The sequence below is a fragment of the Bubalus kerabau genome, chromosome 1 (assembly GCF_029407905.1).
Source record: "Bubalus kerabau isolate K-KA32 ecotype Philippines breed swamp buffalo chromosome 1, PCC_UOA_SB_1v2, whole genome shotgun sequence".
Classification (NCBI taxonomy): domain Eukaryota; kingdom Metazoa; phylum Chordata; class Mammalia; order Artiodactyla; family Bovidae; genus Bubalus; species Bubalus kerabau.
In genome coordinates, this window is record NC_073624.1 from 43,313,379 (window position 1) to 43,332,193 (window position 18,815).

Sequence of the window (18,815 nt, forward strand, 5' to 3'; positions counted from 1 at the left end):
GCCTCAGGGATGGTAGTTTTCTTTGCTGAGACATTCCCCAAATAGCGGAGGGTTGTCTTCAGGAGGTGGGGCTGCTGGGGTATAACCTTTATTGCTAAATGGAGATGGGGTTGGGCAGGGAAGGTTGGGGGAGGGGTGGATGTTACAGTGTCTGTCTCACTGAACTGTGGTATGTCTCACTTTTAAAAATACAAACTCTTATTCCATTAGTCATCTGAGCAGCACTTCACTTAACATTCACTTCTCCAGACTTACTGATAGTGGTGAAGACACTGGTGAAGCAGAAATAGTCCACAGCATTGAGGGAAAGAAGATGGTAAAGAAACTGCTCTCTTTCTTCTTCACAACGGAGAAAAGCATAACGTTTATAAAGCTTCCTAGGAAAGGATAAGACAAACACAAAGTAATAGTATAGTGTATTTTTCCTTATGTCTTCCGCTAAAAAATACTTCCTCTTAGACAAATGATGAATAGAAACTTGAATCTAGAAAGAACAGACAATTCATAAAAATGAATGTATATATGTTAATATTTTAACCTACTTAGTAATTAAAGAAACAACCTCCTGTGAATTCATTTTGTCCATCAAAGTAATAAAGATTTAAAATTAATGATCAGTGCTGATGGGGGTATATGTGGGGGGTGGCAGTGAATAACAGAAAGTGTAATCTGAAAATTTCAGAAAAGCAATTTGTTGGTAATATTTAAGTAATTAAAAATAATTATTCTTTGACTTATTAATTTTAAGGACTCAGTCCTAAGGATATAATATGAAATGGCAAAGATTTACTCACAAATGTCCACTTGAATATTATTTGTAAAAAATAAAAATACTGAGTTGGCCAAAAAGTTCATTCAGGTTTTTCCAACCCAATATATCATAGTATACTAATTTAAAATAAAGTTTAGGACTTTCCTAGTGATACAATGGGTAAGAATCCATCTGCCAATGCAGGGAACACAGCTTCAATCCCTGGGTCTGAGAAGATTTCACATGTCACGGCGCAACTAAGCCCAGATGCCACAAGTACTGAGCCTGAGCTCTAGAGCCTGCAAGCTGCAACGAGAGAAGCAACAGCAGTGAGAGGCCCGCGCACCACAACTAGAGAGTAGCCCCCTGCTCATGGCAACTAGAGAAAGCCAGCATGCAGAGTGAAGACTCAGTGCAGCTAAAAACAAATTTTAAAAAATTTGTTTAAAAAAATTAAGTTTAAGAAGAATTTTAACAATAACAAAACTACTACTCCCCACATCTGCTGTTAATAGCCTATGGTGGATTTTTTTTTTTCCTCATCCTATGGCTGAAGGACATAACATTCACTAAAGATAAATTTTTAAAAATATTGACTAGTTATAATATAATCATCCATATTATAGTGTTTGGAAGATATCTTTCTGGAAAATTTAAACCACTCTGTGTTTCAGATGTTTCATTTCAAAAAAGGATTGAATTTTAACTGAGTAAGAAAAAAACTACTGCTCCCTAAAACAGTAACTTTTTATTAAGCATTTACATTTAAGCATTTCCCAAGTATTTCATAGTTATTAATATATCTAATCCTTGTGATCACATGAGAGGTAAGTCTATTAGCATTCTCCTTTTACAGATGAGGAAAAGTGATAAAATGAAGTTAAGGATCTTGCCTAAGGCCATTCAAATAGTGAATAGTAAAGGCAGTTTTTGAACACAGGCATTCAGATTTCAGAGACTTTATGACATATAAAATGTTATGGTATAATATTAACCTGAAAAAAGGGTGAGCTGAATTGCAAATACAGTATAATCTTAACTAAGAGAACATACATAGAAGAAAGTACAGTAGAAAACATGTAAGATACTTAGTAGTTACCTTTATGTAGCAACATTTTTAAACGACTATCATTTTCTGCTTTGTACTTTGGCCACAAAGGGCACAAGACTTATCAGCAGGGATAAGATGTGGGGAGTGTAGTCAGTTTTAAGAGGGGACGGTCAGGTTCACAGGACGTACTTCACATCATATACTCTATCTAACCCATTCTTTGGATATTAAGAGTCATCCTAAAATGCTCCAAGGGATAACTAACTCTACAGTGATACATAAAAATTTAAAATCACAAAAAGAATTGGGTTATGGTGGGATTCCAACACTCTCGTGTTTGAAGTCTCTGCTGAATCCTTTGCATGCCTTTGCTCTAGAGAACCCCAAAGCCCTTAATTTTCAAATTAATTCTACTATATGTATTATCATCCAGGTTTCTGATGGAGTAAAGAGAATCAATCAAAACAGTTAATTAACTAATATGCACTTGACTGGTTTACTGGCTCTACACTACTAAATATAAGTATTGGTAAGACTCTCAGAGAAGCTATTTACTATGGACCTTTTAATTTTTTTGCTACTCCTGGTTTTGTTGTGATCTTCACAATATGATACAAGGTTTACATAAATTCAACCCATCTTTTGGATATTTCCCTTGTGGCTCAGCTGGTAAAGAATCCACCTGCAATGTGGGAAACCTGGGTTCAATCCCTGGGTTGGGAAGACCCCCTGGAGAAGGGAAAGGCTACCCATTCCAGTATTCTGGCCTGGAGAATTCCTTGGACTGAACAGTCCATGGGGTCGCAAAGAGCTGGACACGACTGAGCCACTTTCACTTTTTGGATGTTACCATCAACCTGTGGGACTACTTAGTTTTTTTTTTCTGAAAAAGGTAGCACCATCTGCCTCTGGCTATGAAATCTGTACCCTCCCATATATAATCAAATAGGAGGTCATGACACAGAGTTTCTGAAACATGTGCCTGTTAGAAAGGAAGAGTGCATGTGCACAGGAGTGAACAACTCATGCTAAAGAAGGCAGCCTGTCAGTCTATGCAACTTATTTTGTAAGCATAGGTCATAGAAACAGAAATGCCTCGAGGCCACCTCTTACTTTGTGAGCAGCTGGTTAGAGAGCAACTGCTTGAGATGCTGGGACAAGACCTTCTTTTCTAGAGACAATCTTATCCATGCTCGAGCTCGTCCGACATCAGTCTTGATCTCACTCATGTTTTGAATATGCCTAAAGGATAGTAAAACAGCAAAGATGTAAATCCTAAGGCTAACCTTGAACTGGAAAAGAACTAAAGAATTACAGCACTTCGCACAGTAAAGTTATTTTCTACTTAGAGGGAATAGGCCACACACCATTTATGCTGATTAAACTTCAAGTGTCCCATCTGAATCATGAAATTAGTCCCACATCAGAATTAGCATTACAACATGACCAAACAGACAATATCCTAAGATAAAGCATTTAACACTCATTTACTCTTTCAGGTTTTATTTTGTTCTTGTTTCATGCTTGCAGATACATATAAACCAGCAATCGGTTATCCCTGACCCTCAGAAAAATAAAAGTAATAAAACAGGCTGTATATTCATGCTCTTACTCAAAATAATTGTTCTACAGTTTAATTAAGTCTCTGCTACAACTTTAATTCACTGAATCATTTTTCAAATTGCTCTGACAACATCTGGAAAATATGAAGTTCCATTTTCTATGGCATTAGAAGAAAAGCTGTATTATACTAATAAATTCAAAATTCTTAAAAATTTGAAAGACTTAGGATACTGTGTGGCCACAAAAAAATTGAGTGATCAACCCCCAAATGAACGTTCAGTTCAGTCGCTCAGTTGTGTCCGACTCTTTGCAACCCCATGAATTGCAGCACGCCAGGCCTCCCGGTCCATCACCAACTCCTGGAGTTCACCCAGACTCACGTCCATCGAGTCAGTGATACATCCAGCCATCTCATCCTCTGTTGTCCCCTTCTCCTCCTGCCCCTAATCCCTCCCAGCATCAGAGTCTTTTCCAATGAGTCAACTCTTCGCATCAGGTGGCCAAAGTACTGGAGTTTCAGCTTCAGCATCAGTCCTTCCAAAGAAATCCCAGGGCTGATCTCCTTCAGAATGGACTGGTTGGATCTCCTTGCAGTCCAAGGGACTCTCAAGAGTCTTCTCCAACACCACAGTTCAAAAGCATCAATTCTTCGGCGCTCAGCCTTCTTCACAGTCCAACTCTCACATCCATACATGACCACAGGAAAAACCATAGCCTTGACTAAACGAACCTTTGTTGGCAATATGCTATCTAGGTTGGTCATAACTTACATATATGTATAAATTAGTATTCTGTGTTGAAGTTGATGCTATGCCCAGCAGGACTGAATTAATCTTCCTAAATGATTCCCCTCCTAGGAAGAAAGAAGGATTGAGCAGGAAGGACAAATCTAAGGGACAGGATAATTATAGAAACAGTAAATGAGTCACTGAAAAGTCTTTGTGATTGTGACCCACCATCCTTTCCTTTGATTTTTTTTTAAAGTACAGAATGACTTATCTCAGCTGTTATAAACATTGCAGACTCTGATGATTCCAGCATTCAGAATAAGGAATACCCTCCTTGTAAAACACATCTCTTCCCCCTGTCCAGTTTTATTGAGATATAATTGACACACAACATATAAGGTACACAACATAATGATTTGACTTATATAGATTATGAAATAATGATCACAATAGGTTTAGTGAACATCTACCATTTCTTACAGATACATTAAAGACAGTTTTTTTCCTTGTGATTAGAATTTTTACAATTTACTCTTAACAACTTTCATTTACATTGTATAGCAGTGTTGTCTTGTCATGTTGCACAACACATTACATCCCTATTAAGTACTTAAAATTCAGAGTTTACACTTTTTGACTGCCTTCAGATGATCTCCCTCCACCCCACCTTGGCCTCTGGTGATCACAAACCTGATCTCTTTTTCTATGAACTTGTTTGTTTTTGCAGTATAACTGACCCACAACACTGTGTTAATTCCTGCTACAAACAGTGATTTGATTTCTATACATTTCAAAAAGATCACTATGATAAGTCTAGCTGTCATCTGTCACCATACAACAGTATTACATACTGTCTATATTCCCCACACTACATTTCATACCTGTGACTAATTTAGTTAACTCAAAGTCTTTACCTCAATCTCCCTCTATTTCTCTCCTCTCCTGAAGCCCCTGCCCACTTAGCAGCCACCTGTTTTCTGTATCTATGACTGATTATGTTTGTTCATTCGTTTTCTTTTTTAGATTCCACATATAAGTGACATCATGCAGGATTTCTCTTCACTTAGCATAATGCCCTCTAGGTCCATCCATGTTACAATACACACATTCTTACTTCTCTCCTTCCCTCCTTCTCTCTCAATCCCTGGATGTAAAGATTTAGCCTCTCAATCCAGGGCACTGACATATGATCAAACACTCTTTTTTTATTCCTATTTGCTGGTTTAATGACAGGGGACTGAGGTGGGGCATCCCACCTGCTGCTTGGTTTCCAGTGGGGAGGACATTCCAGGGGGACATTTGAGGAAGCCAAGACGGTGGCGGGGTGTGCTGGGCAGCCTGGAAGTTCCTTCCAGGGGTGACCAGGAATATCAAATAGCACTGAGGCTGGTGCAGAAGCAACTGGGCCTTCCCCCTGAGTTCTGAGGAGCCTGCTGACAGCTATGGCCCACTGAGGCCTACCACTGCCCCTCCCTATGGTCCTCTAACTCCAGTCATCTGGGAAGAGCCAGGCCAGATGAAGAGCCACTCTTCTTTCTTCCACTGGGGCTCAGTTTTGTGGACAGAAGCTGGCTCACTGGCTGCTGGGGATGGTCACAGTGTGATTCTCCTGCGCTTGTGGTTGAAGAATGTAACTGGGCCCAAGGCAGCCATGGCACAGCGTGGCCAGAGCCTAGAGCCAGTATTGTGAGGCCGACGGTTATGGTCCTAAGGTCCTCCTGAAATGGGGTCAGACAGTGGGAAGGACAGAGAGACAGGCCAAGGTGGGTTGGGGTGGGGACCAGGTGCTCAGGGCTCAGAGCGTGTGGCATTCACCCACTTGTCGGTCCCTTTGTACTGGAAGCCCATTCTCTTCATCAGCTCATTGGCCTCTGTGGGGCCTGGGCTACCACAGATGTAGGGGATGGGCTGGGGATTCTTGTGATGGATCTGGTGCAGCAGTGGGGTAAAGATGCACCCGGCCTGCTGGAGCTCGTCACTGCGCACAAAGTGCATCTGGCTTCCACTGAAGATGTCCAGGATGAGGCATGCTCATATGCATCAAAGAGCTTCACATTCTTGTATCTGTTACTGTAGGTGAGGTCCAGCTCTGACTCCTCAGGGTTGAAGAACATGCCAGGCTCCTTGGTCATCATCTTGGCATACACAGCCTCCTTGGGCTGCACATGGGTTACCAGTTTGTTGCGTTTGCATTGCTGCTAGAAGACATCACCAGCCATGTTTAGGAACTGCAGACACACCTTGGTCTTGTGCTAATTCAGAGCTCTGCTGCAGCACAGTATGAAGGGCAGCCCGTCCCACCTCTCATTCCCCACAGAGAACATAAAAGCCGCAAAGGTGTCAGTGGTGGACCCATGGGGCACCCCAGGGTCCTCTGGGTACCCTCTGGTGGCCTCACCTTCTTCAGTGGGGTTCTCCATATATTGGCTCAGGACCACATTGCTCACCTGCACCTTTGATATACATTTCAACACCTTGACCTTATCATCACGGATGTTATCTGAGTTGGTGGAGGTGGGCTTCTCCATGGCCACCAGACACAGGATCTGGAGGGGATTTTGCATTACCTCCCAAATGATCCCAAATTCCGAGGTAGCTCCACCAGCCCTCAGTGCCAAATGGCTCCTTGAAGGCTCCATGCAGGCAATGTTGTCACGGTTCCAAATGGGGCCTAAAGATCCTGTTGACAAAATCTCAGCACCATGAGGTTCTGGACCACCTCCTTACCCAGGTAGTGGTCGATGCAGTAGATCTAGTTCTCACAAAACAGGGAGGCTGCGTGGTTGGACAGCTGGTTGGAAATACGCAGGTCCCTCCCAAAGAGCTTCTCCATGATGATACGGTTCTGTCTGGCTCGTGCAGGTGTCACGGATGTTCTTGGTGACAGTCCTGTAGCCGCTGGGGAGCAAGGCCAGGTAGAAGAGGCACTGGCCTGCGGACCCTGGTGGAGAGCATTCATGCCACTGTTGAGGTGCTCCTAGGAAGCCACGTCATCATACTGGCTGGCCACGTAGGAGTTGTGGGCAAAGAACTCCTCCAGCTTGGGCTCCTTCTCTGGGGTGGGCTTGCTCTGCTTGCAGATGTTGGCCACTGTGAAGTGGGAGTGGGTGTAGCCCACAATGAAGGTATCTTTTGGCAGAAGCCATCCTGGAACAGCCACCAGATGGTGGGGTAGATCTTCCTCTTGAAGAGGATATGTACATATTAAGATATATTGTCCCTGATTGATGGAAAGAATAGCTTTGGCACAGCTCTTCTCGCAGTATCCCACACGCCTGCATCTGGCTCAGAGCCACCTGCTCTGCCATGATGCTCTCTGTGCTGGGTGCCCGGCTGCGGGTCACCTGTGGTCCCCAGTACTGCCCTTCCATGTCTGGATGCCTTGTGAGTCCTCATGTGTTCACACGTGTCCCTCCCTCCTTCGTCCTGAGGTTTGGTTTTCTCGTGTGCCCTGGGCAGAGGGTTCCATTTCTGCAGTGTGGTCACGCCCCTCGATCCCAGTTGTAGGCCAGCCTTCTTCAGCACACCCCCCACCCCTTGCTAAGGTCACCTGGTCAGGTCAAACCAACCCTATTAGGCAGCCTCGTGGTGGCTATTCCCCCAGCAGGGTCAGAGCTAGGGAGGCTCGCAGCTGCAGCTTCCTGTCTGGGGCAGACTCCCATGCGTCTGATCAAACACTCTTGATAAACAAAATGTAAAATAAAGCATTATCACATCACACGAGAGGCTTAAAGAAGTGGCTGAAAAACACATCATACGGAGGAGATAAAAGAAAATTCTGTTGACATTTTCGTGTTAACCAACCTCACCTCACCTCTAAGAATTTTTTTCAGAAATTATGACAGACTTAATTTATCTTTAAAGGCCTAAGACCATTACACGTGGTCACAAATGAAGAAAACTGGGGTCAGGCAAGCCCCATTTACACCCTGATTATGGTGGTGGCAGCAGTGGTGGGCACTGGACAACCCACGTGGGCACAGCCAATATGAGCCTAGGAAACAGCATTGGCTCTTCCTCAACCCTGACATTGCCCAGATGAAACAGCTGACTAAAAGCAACACTGGAAAATGCTCAGGTATTTACCACTTAAAGTTCCACAGTACTTACAAGGTCCCCCCATGAGCTCAGTGCCAGATAAGAGTTCACAGGATCCAGGAATACCATGCTGTCAAAGTGTATCCACCCAAAATGAATCTACATGAGGTTTGGTAAGTACTTATGTTGTATAATCTTTTCCTAAATATTCTTACTGCTCTAACACAGTAAAATCTACTGAAATTAGTCGTATGCTGGCCTTAAACTGGAGACATAATAGATCAAGAATGTCAAAATGGGACATAATAATTTGAAAAACAATGTATGGTTAAGGAAAATGGGCAGGATTGGAATACATAAAGTGAAACGTATTTTCTTTAGGTGGCTATTAGCATTCCCCTCATAAAAATGTTTGCACTATTTTTTTTTTTGGCAGGAGGCACAGGCGTCAAGAGATGAGGCCACCAGACTCTTCTCAAGCCCTTTGTTTACTGGCACTAGGGAAATTTCTTTGCCTAAAAGACTGCTTCCTAATGTAATTAACTGCTTTATTGCAGAATTTTCAAACGCTCACAGGATATCACCTGAATTGCTCAAGCTTGCATTCAAGGCCCATGAAGCCTTGGCCTCAACATATTTTCCTATTAAAAAATTCTACTCCAAGCAGTTAACTCATAGACTTGTGTTTTATTACCTGAAGTACCTACTTTCTTTGAGCTTCCTTATTTGATTCTATTCATGTTTGAAATCCCAGCTTCTTCTAGAAAGCTTTCCTTGACCTTGACAGCCTTCAATGATCTAATTTATGAAGTTCTATAGTCTAATTCGCATTTATCATGCACTGTCTACTATTTTATCATTTTCTCCTGGTATACATATTTCTAATTTTGACAAAAGCTCCGTGAGAATGATGAGCCCAATACTTCTTACTAGCCTTGCATCCCTGTTTGTTCCCTATAAGGCCTAATGTATATTAGAAGCTCAGAAAACTGTTGCTTTGTAAAAGTCTGTATCTAATTTTATGCTTTAAAACAATTTATGCTGTTATTAAACTTCAAATCTTTTAAAATTTTTTCTGTATAGTTATACCATTCGAATCTGTTTTTAACTGGAATAATTTTATTATAGGTAACTATAATGACATTCAGCATAATATTCTAGAAGTTATTACTTCTAAAATAGATCCTGTTAATTCACAGTAAAGTATATATAGTGTGTGGTTTAAATACCTTATTTATTTTATTTGTTTCCAACCCTGGTACAAAGCTTTCTAATTTTTATGTATTCTGTCTTACCCGATTGTCACAATATCTAGTGAGAGGGAGACCATCATTATTTCACTTCAAAGATGAGGAAACTGAGATTCATCGAGACTAAGTGACCCACCCAAGACCTCAGAGGTAATACATATTATTCTATAGATGCCACCCATTTTCTACCAAGCATTTCTTCATGATACTCACATTCTTGGAGAAGTTCTCTCTCTTTAGACCCAGAAGAACCAGAAGAAAGAACTCCAGGTACCACCATGACTGGTGCTCCTTATCTGTCAGCTAGAACTGAATGGATAAGCAGCATCTACCTGATCTAAGTTGAATCAATCAGATTTTCTCGCACAAACTGGAAATTAGTACACTGAAAAACCGAGTCAGTCTTTGCTGAATGCTTAAAATAAGACAGGTGTTGAGGCCAGGGCTTGGGAGAGCATGTTCACAGTAAAGCAAAAAAGGACGGAAAGGGGCAGAGGAGAGAAGCCTGCACAAGTGGAGGTAAAAGTAGGGACAATTTACTTCCAGTGAGATGGACAAAGCTGTTTCCAATCCAGCAACAGTTCTTGGGCTTGGATTCTGGGAAATACCCTTGCATATCTCCCATAAATCCTCCTTTTTCCTGAAGCTAGTTTGAACAGGCTTCTGTCGCCTAAAACTGAATGATTCTTGAGAGCAGAAGCAACCAAGTTTGAATCCACATTTCCCGAATCCAAAACTGGTCTTTATTTCACTGTTATCACCAGTGAAAGCCAGAGAAATTATTTTTATTAGAGAAATTAAGGAATATTTATTTGAGAAATTAAGGAATTAGCCAATTTTAGTTTAAGCCCACACTCTATAGTCATAAAAATTCCTCAAATATTCCTTCCTAGGTTAACAAAATTAATCATGCTTATTTTAACCTTAGTGGAGAATAAAGCTGATGCTCACGAGCACATATGCAAACATTATTTATAAAAAGATAAAAGTGACCATCCAGTTTACTGTCAAGTAATTTATTCCCATCTTTATAGGAAAACCAAGTACTTCTAGGATATACTTAAGACATCCTGCTCATTTGTTGACATATTCAGAATATCTATACTTAGATAATAGTACTAACAATCTCCTCAATCATGTAATATTCTACTATACCCCTCATTATTAATTACATTTTGTCATTAACAATAAAAGTTGGTTTGAATGTCTAGATGATATATGCATAGCTACTCTGGAAAGAAATTAGTAATAATGATAATGGCATGGTAATACTCCTCTTTTATATGTAGATAATCTGTATAATTATTTATTGTCCCAAGCCTTTCTCTTTGGAAGAAAAGAAATCATTCTATTATTGACAGTACAGTGATACCTAGTATCTGTGAAAGTCCTGGGGAATTGTCGGACATACTAAGATAAAGGGGATAGCCTGTAGACACATCTGTCCTGGACTCATGCCAGCTGCTGAGCAATCTGGTACCAAGACTCTTGACAACTACAGGGACTCAAGTCTCTAAACTGCCCATGTCTTTGCCTCAAGACAGAAATTTGGGAGACAGGAGTTACTGGCAGGGCACGAGGCCAATAGAGTGTGAACTCTGAGATCTATGTAATCTAATCTTTAGAAAACAAGTATTTTTTGTTTATCTGTCAAAGTTTAGCATATTACTTAGGTATTTCTCTTTAAGGAAAAAGGTCCACATGAACTATCTAGATTGCAACTAGGGATTACAATGAAGTTCTTGCCTAAGACTTAGAAACAGAAATAAACATATCCACTGAGATATAAGTAAATATATTATGAATAAGGGGCTCCCCTGGTGGCTTAGTGGTGAAGAATCTGCCTGCTAATGCAGGAGATGAGGGTTTGATTCTTGGGTCTGGAAGATCCCCTGGAGAAGAAAATGGCAAACCACTCCAGTATTCTTGCCTGGGAAATCCACTGTAAACTTAATACTTTTTCCTTTGTAATTAATAAATTCTTGGGGAAAATACTTTTGAGACTATGCAAATATTCTTGTTTCAGCTTAGATGCTTCAACCACTGATTTTTCTACTTCATTCTTCTATATTTATTAATTGGAGTGCTTCTGTAAAAAAGCTGTTCCACTGTATTCACTTATTTAACTATTTATATTGGAAAAGGCTCTTGGATATTCATTTTATTACTATTGTAAATTACTTTTTTTGCTCAAATTGTTTCAGCTTTGGCCATTTGTAGCTCTTTCAGGCTGGCTTGTCTTTATTATGTGATCCTATACTTTGTGAGCACTCCCTTACCAAAGATGCAGTTGGTTCACTCTGTATTTTCCCTTCCTCAGTTCCTGGAATCAATCGCTTCTCTAGATAGCCATGGTTCCTTTTATTGGAGAATGGTATCCAGAAACCAATCTGTGGGCACTAGCTGTGCTCACTATTGCTGGGGTATTACTACTTCTAGGCTCTCTCAGTGAAAAGAGCCTGGAAATATATCAGTGACTGCCCAGAGTAGGAAGCTGGGAGAGGGGCTGATGCAAAAGCAGTAGCACAAGGGGGTGATGCATCACAATTGTGTTTTTATGAAAACATATATGACTACACACCAAGAATGAATTTCACTGTATATACATTTAAGCAAAACCCCAAACAAAAATCACTAGGATGTGAAGGGAACCCCGAATGGAATACAAGGTAACAAATAAACCTAACACTGTTACAAATGAATAATAAGACCACACTGAAGGGAGTGGAGAAAAAAAGAAGGAACCTAAGTTTTGGAAAACAGTATTTTGACTGGATAGCGAAAGGTTAGACAAAACTGAGCTGTGCAAACACTGTGCTTAGTTAGTACCTCTGTTTCTTACAGGGGTGTGAGGCAGCAATTTCAAAACTACCTTACAGGTTGTACAAATAAGTGAATATATTACAGATAATGAGAGCCAGGTTTCTCATAGTTTGAGAAAAAAATTATATATAAGGGAGAAGGCTAGCATGATCCCTGTGGTACAGAACTGGAATCAGGGATATCATTATGAATTTATGGTCTTAAAAATTGTATAAAAGTACACATATACACATATAAATAAATATAGAAACAGAAGTAAGTATAGATGTATATGTATGCATGAGTACACAAACATACATTTATTTCCAGGACAATTTTGAGTGCTTTACATTTATTAACTCACTGAATATTTATACCAAAATTTTTAAGAGAAGTACTATTATTTAATAGGTGAGGAAACTGGGAATATGAGCAATTGCCTTTGGCCACAGAGCCTAGTATGCGGCAGAGTTAAAACAGCAACCCTTGTGGGCTGGTTCCACAGTCTGAGCTCTTAATCAGCACGCTAGACTGCCTTTTATCAAACGAAGGGAGTTTATCAAGGCCGGACACCCCTCCCCAAACAAAACCAACAACATAAAGGAGATAAAAGTAAATATGCAGGAAACTGGAAGGAGTAGGGTAGCCTTATGTAATGTGATCATCTCCTAATTAGGTTTTAGAAGTTTGGTCCTTGAGGTCACTGCTGCAAAGCTCTCAACAATCCTCACCTTAAAATGATGGCTACTGTGAAATCAAAGCATAACACATGTGGTTTTATGTTTCCATTAAGAGAGGGGGAGTGCATTCCCCTCCTAGTTAGAACTATTCATCTCTTGCTGACCTCAAAAGGAATCATAAGCTACATGAGGACAACTACATTTCATCTATCAAGCAATAAGAGCATTTAAGATATAAATATGGATTCAGAAAACAAAATCCAACATTTACTGAACTCTTAGGATAAGCCAAGAACTTCTTGAAACTTTTTAGTATAATGGACTAACTTGTTTGGGTCTCATGAACTAGACAACTGTTTTTATCTTTGAGAGAAAGAATATGGGCAAACTCCAGGAGATGGTGAGGGACAGGGGGAAGCCTGGCATGCTGCAATCCATGGGGTCACAAAGAGTTGGACACGACTTGGCAACTGAACAGCAACAATAGAAAGAAAAACTGAGACAAAGAGAAGTTACAAAAAGTGCCTGGGATCACAGCTTGTGTGAAGTCAGGATGTGCCACTGCAGTATTATGACGCTACTCATAAAAGTTATGCTTTTCAGTTGTAAGCCTTTGACAAATCAAATAAACATCAATAATTAAATGCTGTAACACTAAACCCATATATTTTAAAAGTTAACTAAAAAGGACCCAAAATATTCAAAAGAAAAAACTTCTGTCTTCCTCATTCAATAAATCTATTTTAGGTATATTGATGCCTTCTAATGACTTTTAAAACCAGTAATTGCATGTGATAATTTTCAGATTTGCATTTGCTTCAAAGGAAATCTAAGTGACAGAGATTTTTCTGCTGAGTAACTTGCTATTATTTGCAGATTTTTTGGTTTATATCTGGGGATAGTAATATTTAAGGATACTAAAGAAGAAAAAAACAGAACAAAAGAAAATGTAAAAATAGGGATATTTAAAAAACTCTTCTCAATTGCATTTTGCCTTTGGATTTAATGTCAGGAAAATCATAACAGTACAAAATTAAAATAAATGAGATTATAAAAAATGTTTTCTTCAGAATACATAGGCAAAAAATACCATAGTCACAGTTATTTGAGCAATTTATATGAAAACCATGAATATTTCAAAAGTATTCACCATATGCTAGCACATATAACAAATACCTCATGTCTTGGATAAGAGAGACCCTGAGGGTTGGCAACATAACTCCTGAGTCAGATTTTCTTCTTTCTGGTCCAAGGGCAACTATGTAGAAAAATATCAGCAAAGTATTAGAAAAACAACAGTAGAGACTTAAAAAATCGACATGGTTCACATTCCACAAATAAATACTTTGAAGCTATTTTGATATGAACAAATTTTAAAGATAATAGAAAAGCTCAAATTTGTTTACCCAAATATTCCTACTTTATTATTACAGTAAACTAGCTATTTTCTTCCTAGTTAATGTGGGGCTTTATCTGAAAATTTTAAATGAATTGTAAGAACCCACATAGCAAATAAGACAACGTGTGTACATTTTGGCCAGAAGGGCCAGTCATTTTCTAAAGTTATCATTCTAATAGCTCTGAATAATTGCAGGTATCCTTACTAAATACGTGAATCATCTCTGGTCTCGTTAGCTACAATCATAAAATTTCCCTTTCGAAAACATGTTTAAAAAGAAAACCTTAAGAGTTTGGATTCTTTAGTCTGGTAAGTTTCTACTTCAAGTTCAGAATCCAAGTAACAATATGTTTATCATACAAAGTGAGTAATCTAAATGGACAGTTAGAAGTATAATGTCTGTGAGTCATTCTCTTATGAAGCTTGAAGAGCTAACATTTATGTAAGAAGGAAACATTATTCTTTTATATAACAATGGCGAAACAATCAATTATTGGCTAATATATTGTAGTTGGGCTTCCCTAGTGGCTCAGTGGTGCCAATGTGGGAGATTCAGAATCTTCCCTGGGTCAGGAAGATCCCCTGGAAAAGGAAATGGCAGCCCACTCCAGTATTCTTGCCTGAGGAATCCCATGGACAGAGGAGCCTGGTGGGCTGCAGTCCATGGGGTTGCAAAGAGTCAGATACGACTTAGGGACTAAACAGTAACAACAATATTGTTGGATTGCTCAATCTCACTGTAAGTGAGATTCCGTGGAGTTCAGTGCCCTTTATTTCTATTTCCTCATCTGTAAATGAAAACTAAATTGCAACATCACACTTGGCAAATACATCATAAAATGAGAACTAAGGATGAGGTTTTCACTGTACATTAAACTTCCATTTTCTCAGTTTTTAGACACATTCTACTTTCGGGGGCTAGGATACAATATTGGAACACATAAGTTTATATGAAGCTGGCACTGAAGGAAGACAAGGAACATTTTGGTGGATAAGGATCTGCAAGATTTTGGCACTTGATGCAAGAAGCTCAACTGATACTTGGCAGGTATAACATAAGTGAACATTGATGGAGTTGCCAGGACAAAAAGAATGTAGCCAGACCAACCTAAAGGCAGTTCTTTTGAGGGCCTGCCCTACTAAGTAGGTAATAAATAGGGCACCTGTCTTGGCAGTCTGCGGAGGGAGTTTGCAATGGGTCACTGGAAACACTGGTTGATCTCAATACCCAACAGGTAATAGACACGGAAGACACTATTGCAGAGATTTGCAGGCAGTATGCTGTTTGTCTTCCTGTTTGAGACTATTACCACTTAAGTGTGTTAATTAATGAAAGCACGTCCCTCTTACTGGAGAGAAAGTGAAATGCCTCAGAGAATGCCTCTACACCCCAGATGATTAGACAGCATGTAAGATGGCCACACATGTGGTAAGAAATGGGTTGAGAAGAGAAAAAGAAAAAGACTATGAGACAGGAGAAAGGGGCTGAGTTACCATAATCTGGCAACTTGACCAGGGGAAGACAGGACAATAGAAGGAATCATGCCCCGGGGGGCAGAGAACAGGTGAGACACTAAATAACAGAGGAGCCTGACATTTAAAAAAGCAGCAGCATCCACAAAAAGAACATTCACAGGTCTAAGCATGTTCTCAGAGAAGGCAATGGCAACCCACTCCAGTACTCTTGCCTGGAAAATCCCATGGACGGAGGAGCCTGGTAGACTGCAGTCCACGGGGTCGCTAGGAGTCGGACATGACTGTGTAACTTTCAAGTAGACAACCTGAGCGACTTCCTTTCACTTTTCACTTTCATGCACTGGAGAAGGAAATGGCAAGCCACTCCAGTGTTCTTGCCTGGAGAATCCCAGGGACGGGGGAGCCTGGTGGGCTGCCATCTCTGGGGTAGCATAGAGTCGGACACAACTAAAGCAACTTAGCAGCAGTAGCAGCATGGTCTGTTTCATTACCTGCAAACTGGGGACAGTCCCAATACCTACCTTATTCAAACAGATGTAAAACAGTTATAATGGTGCCTGGCACAAAGTAAACTCTCAAAACAAAAAAAAAGAAATTTAGCTTTAATTTTGCCTCTGTGTGAAATCTTTCCTGAATATACTTTCTCCCCTAGGCACACTGTTAGAAGTTATTCCCTTTCTTTTGTGGGACTTTTAATACTGAACCTCTATCACAAACCAATCACAATCTAACACTTCTGTTACTCTTATTATTAAATTATATGCCTCTTGAGGCTTGGTCATATCCTATTCTTAGAATATCCAGAGGGCCCCTCAAAATGCTGAGCAAATACTCATTGAGGAAGATAAGATTATTTAGGGCCAGAGGGCAGAACTTTAAATAAAACAAGTTGGAAACATCCAGAAATCCTAGGGAGGGGAAAGAAATTTTGAAAAGAAATGATATGCTTCTTAGTGCTTTTTTTTTTTGGCCACATGCTATGGCATGTGGGATCTTACTTCCTGACCAAGGATTGAACCCGCACCCCCTGCAATGGAAGTGCAGAGTCTCAATTACTGAACCTCCAGGGAAGTTTCCTACTGCTTTTTAGTCAGTTAAGTAGAGTGACAGTGTGATGGTGTGTGTGTGCACTTAGTCCCTCAGTCACCTCTAACTCTTTGCGACCCCATGGACTGGAGCCCGCCAAGCTCCTCTGCCCATGAGATGCTCCAGGCAAGAATACTAGAGTGGGTAGCCATTTCCTTCTGTAGGGGATCTTCCCAATTGAGGAATCAAACCTGGGTCTCCTGCACCGCAGGCAGATTCTTTACCATCTGAGCCAGGGAAGCCCAGTGTAATGGTACAAATGCTACAAGGGAGATGAGCTAGAAGTTGTTCCAGAGGCCAGCTTGTAGATGAACTAAGACAGTGGCAGCCAGTGAAAACAAAGAGGAGAAATATGCAGGGGAATTAAATAACTAGATTAAGGGTAAGCAAGACTCAAGAGTCAAAACAATATTAAGTATGAATATATACTGTTTTCGGAGAAGGCAATGGCACCCCACTCCAGTACTCTTGCCTGGAAAATCCCATGGAGTGAGGAGCCTGGTGGGCTGCAGTCCATGGGGTTGCTGGGGTCGGACACGACTGAGCGACTTCACTTTCACTTTTCACTTTCATACACTGGAGAAGGAAATGGCAAGCCACTCCAGTGTTCTTGCCTGGAGAATCCCAGGGACAGGGGAGCCTGGTGGGCTGCTGTCCATGGGGTCGCACAGAGTTGGACATGACTAAAGCGACTTAGCAGCAGCAACATATACTGTTTTACTATATAGTATTCCATAATCATAACTTTCCTTTATTTAATCTTGATTTTGCAAATGAAAAAAATGAGGTTTAAAGAGGCTAAGAAATCTGCCCCCAAAATTCCATTAATTAAAAGGGGTAGGGTATTCTGATGTCATGTCCAGTGGACTGTTACATTAAGGATGACTTTCTGGCTTGCCTGACTGAGAAGAGGGTTATGATGTCATTGAGTGAAATTGACAAGAAGGAAGAAAGTATGATTGGGACAGGAGGCAGAGGTGCTAAGATAATGAGTTTGTTTCAGGATGAGTTGAGTCTGGGCTATGGATGTCTAGGAACTAGGGCTGGAGATAGAGATTTATGAAAAATCTGCTAATGGGATAGACTGATGATAACAGTGCATTAGCTGTCAAAAAAAGATGCTGATGTCCAAACCCCCCAGTACTTCTACAATAAATGTCTGTTGTTTACGTCATCCCGTTTGTGGTCCTATATAATGGCAACTGCAGGAAATTAATACAGTATTTTATTAGTAAACTTTGGAGCAAAGTTTAGAAGCCTGTGAACAAAAATGCAGATTAGGAGTTAAGGAATGAGGCCATAGTTTTAATCTAGAGATCTAAATGCTAAAAAAGTTTCCATGAAGTCTCTTCTAGACAGAAGAAAAATTTATAAACTATTCAAAGGTATATTTCTATTAGTATTTCTTCTTCTTTTTTTTCCCCTGGCTACACCGCATAGCTTGCAGGATCTCAGTTCCCACCAGGGATTGAACCTGGGTCACAGCAGTGAAAGTCTGGAATCCTAACCACTAGTTCAAAAGGGAACTTCTTAGTATTTCTTAATTCGCTATACTCAAATGTAACAGGCTACTTTCTCCTTCAATACAAACACTGGTTTAATACTCAGCCACAGAAATGTCCTTTGTATTCCACCTGCAAGAATGCTACCGCATAGACAGCAAGTACACAGAGCATAGAGACTACATGTATTGTTTTATAGAGTCATAATATATCCACGGGCAGGTAAGTAATTAAAGAAACTTGATGAGGATAAGACCTTTAAAGAATGACTCCAAATTCTTGGCTAGGTCTAGAATAAGCATTTAAACTACTATTTCTATTCCCTTCTGCATTCTTCCCCACTCCTTGCCAACTGTTTTAAAAGTGCATTTAAAGTTTAGTTGAAACTTATCTGAGGATGCTAGGTTTGGAGATAACACCCATGTCTAAGCTGGTCCACATTTTTAAAGGTAGAAACTTTTGGGTGATACATTAAGAATGGTCCTCTTT

General features: G+C 40.2%; 1 protein-coding gene and 1 pseudogene across 2 annotated transcripts in view; both read right to left on the bottom strand.

Annotated features, from left to right (window-relative positions):
- The window catches only part of DENND5B (DENN domain containing 5B), a 221,890-nt gene that overhangs the window by 19,032 nt on the left and 184,043 nt on the right, over window positions 1-18,815 (bottom strand). For both annotated transcript variants that reach the window (XM_055573205.1, XM_055573197.1), the window contains 3 exons: window positions 14,040-14,121; window positions 2,916-3,044; window positions 256-377 (listed from right to left, as the gene is read on the bottom strand). In XM_055573205.1, coding sequence (XP_055429180.1) covers window positions 256-377; window positions 2,916-3,044; window positions 14,040-14,121 — 333 coding nt within the window. The remainder of the gene's footprint in view (window positions 1-255; window positions 378-2,915; window positions 3,045-14,039; window positions 14,122-18,815) is intronic.
- LOC129646673 (glucose-6-phosphate 1-dehydrogenase-like) lies at window positions 3,056-11,192 on the bottom strand (annotated as a pseudogene).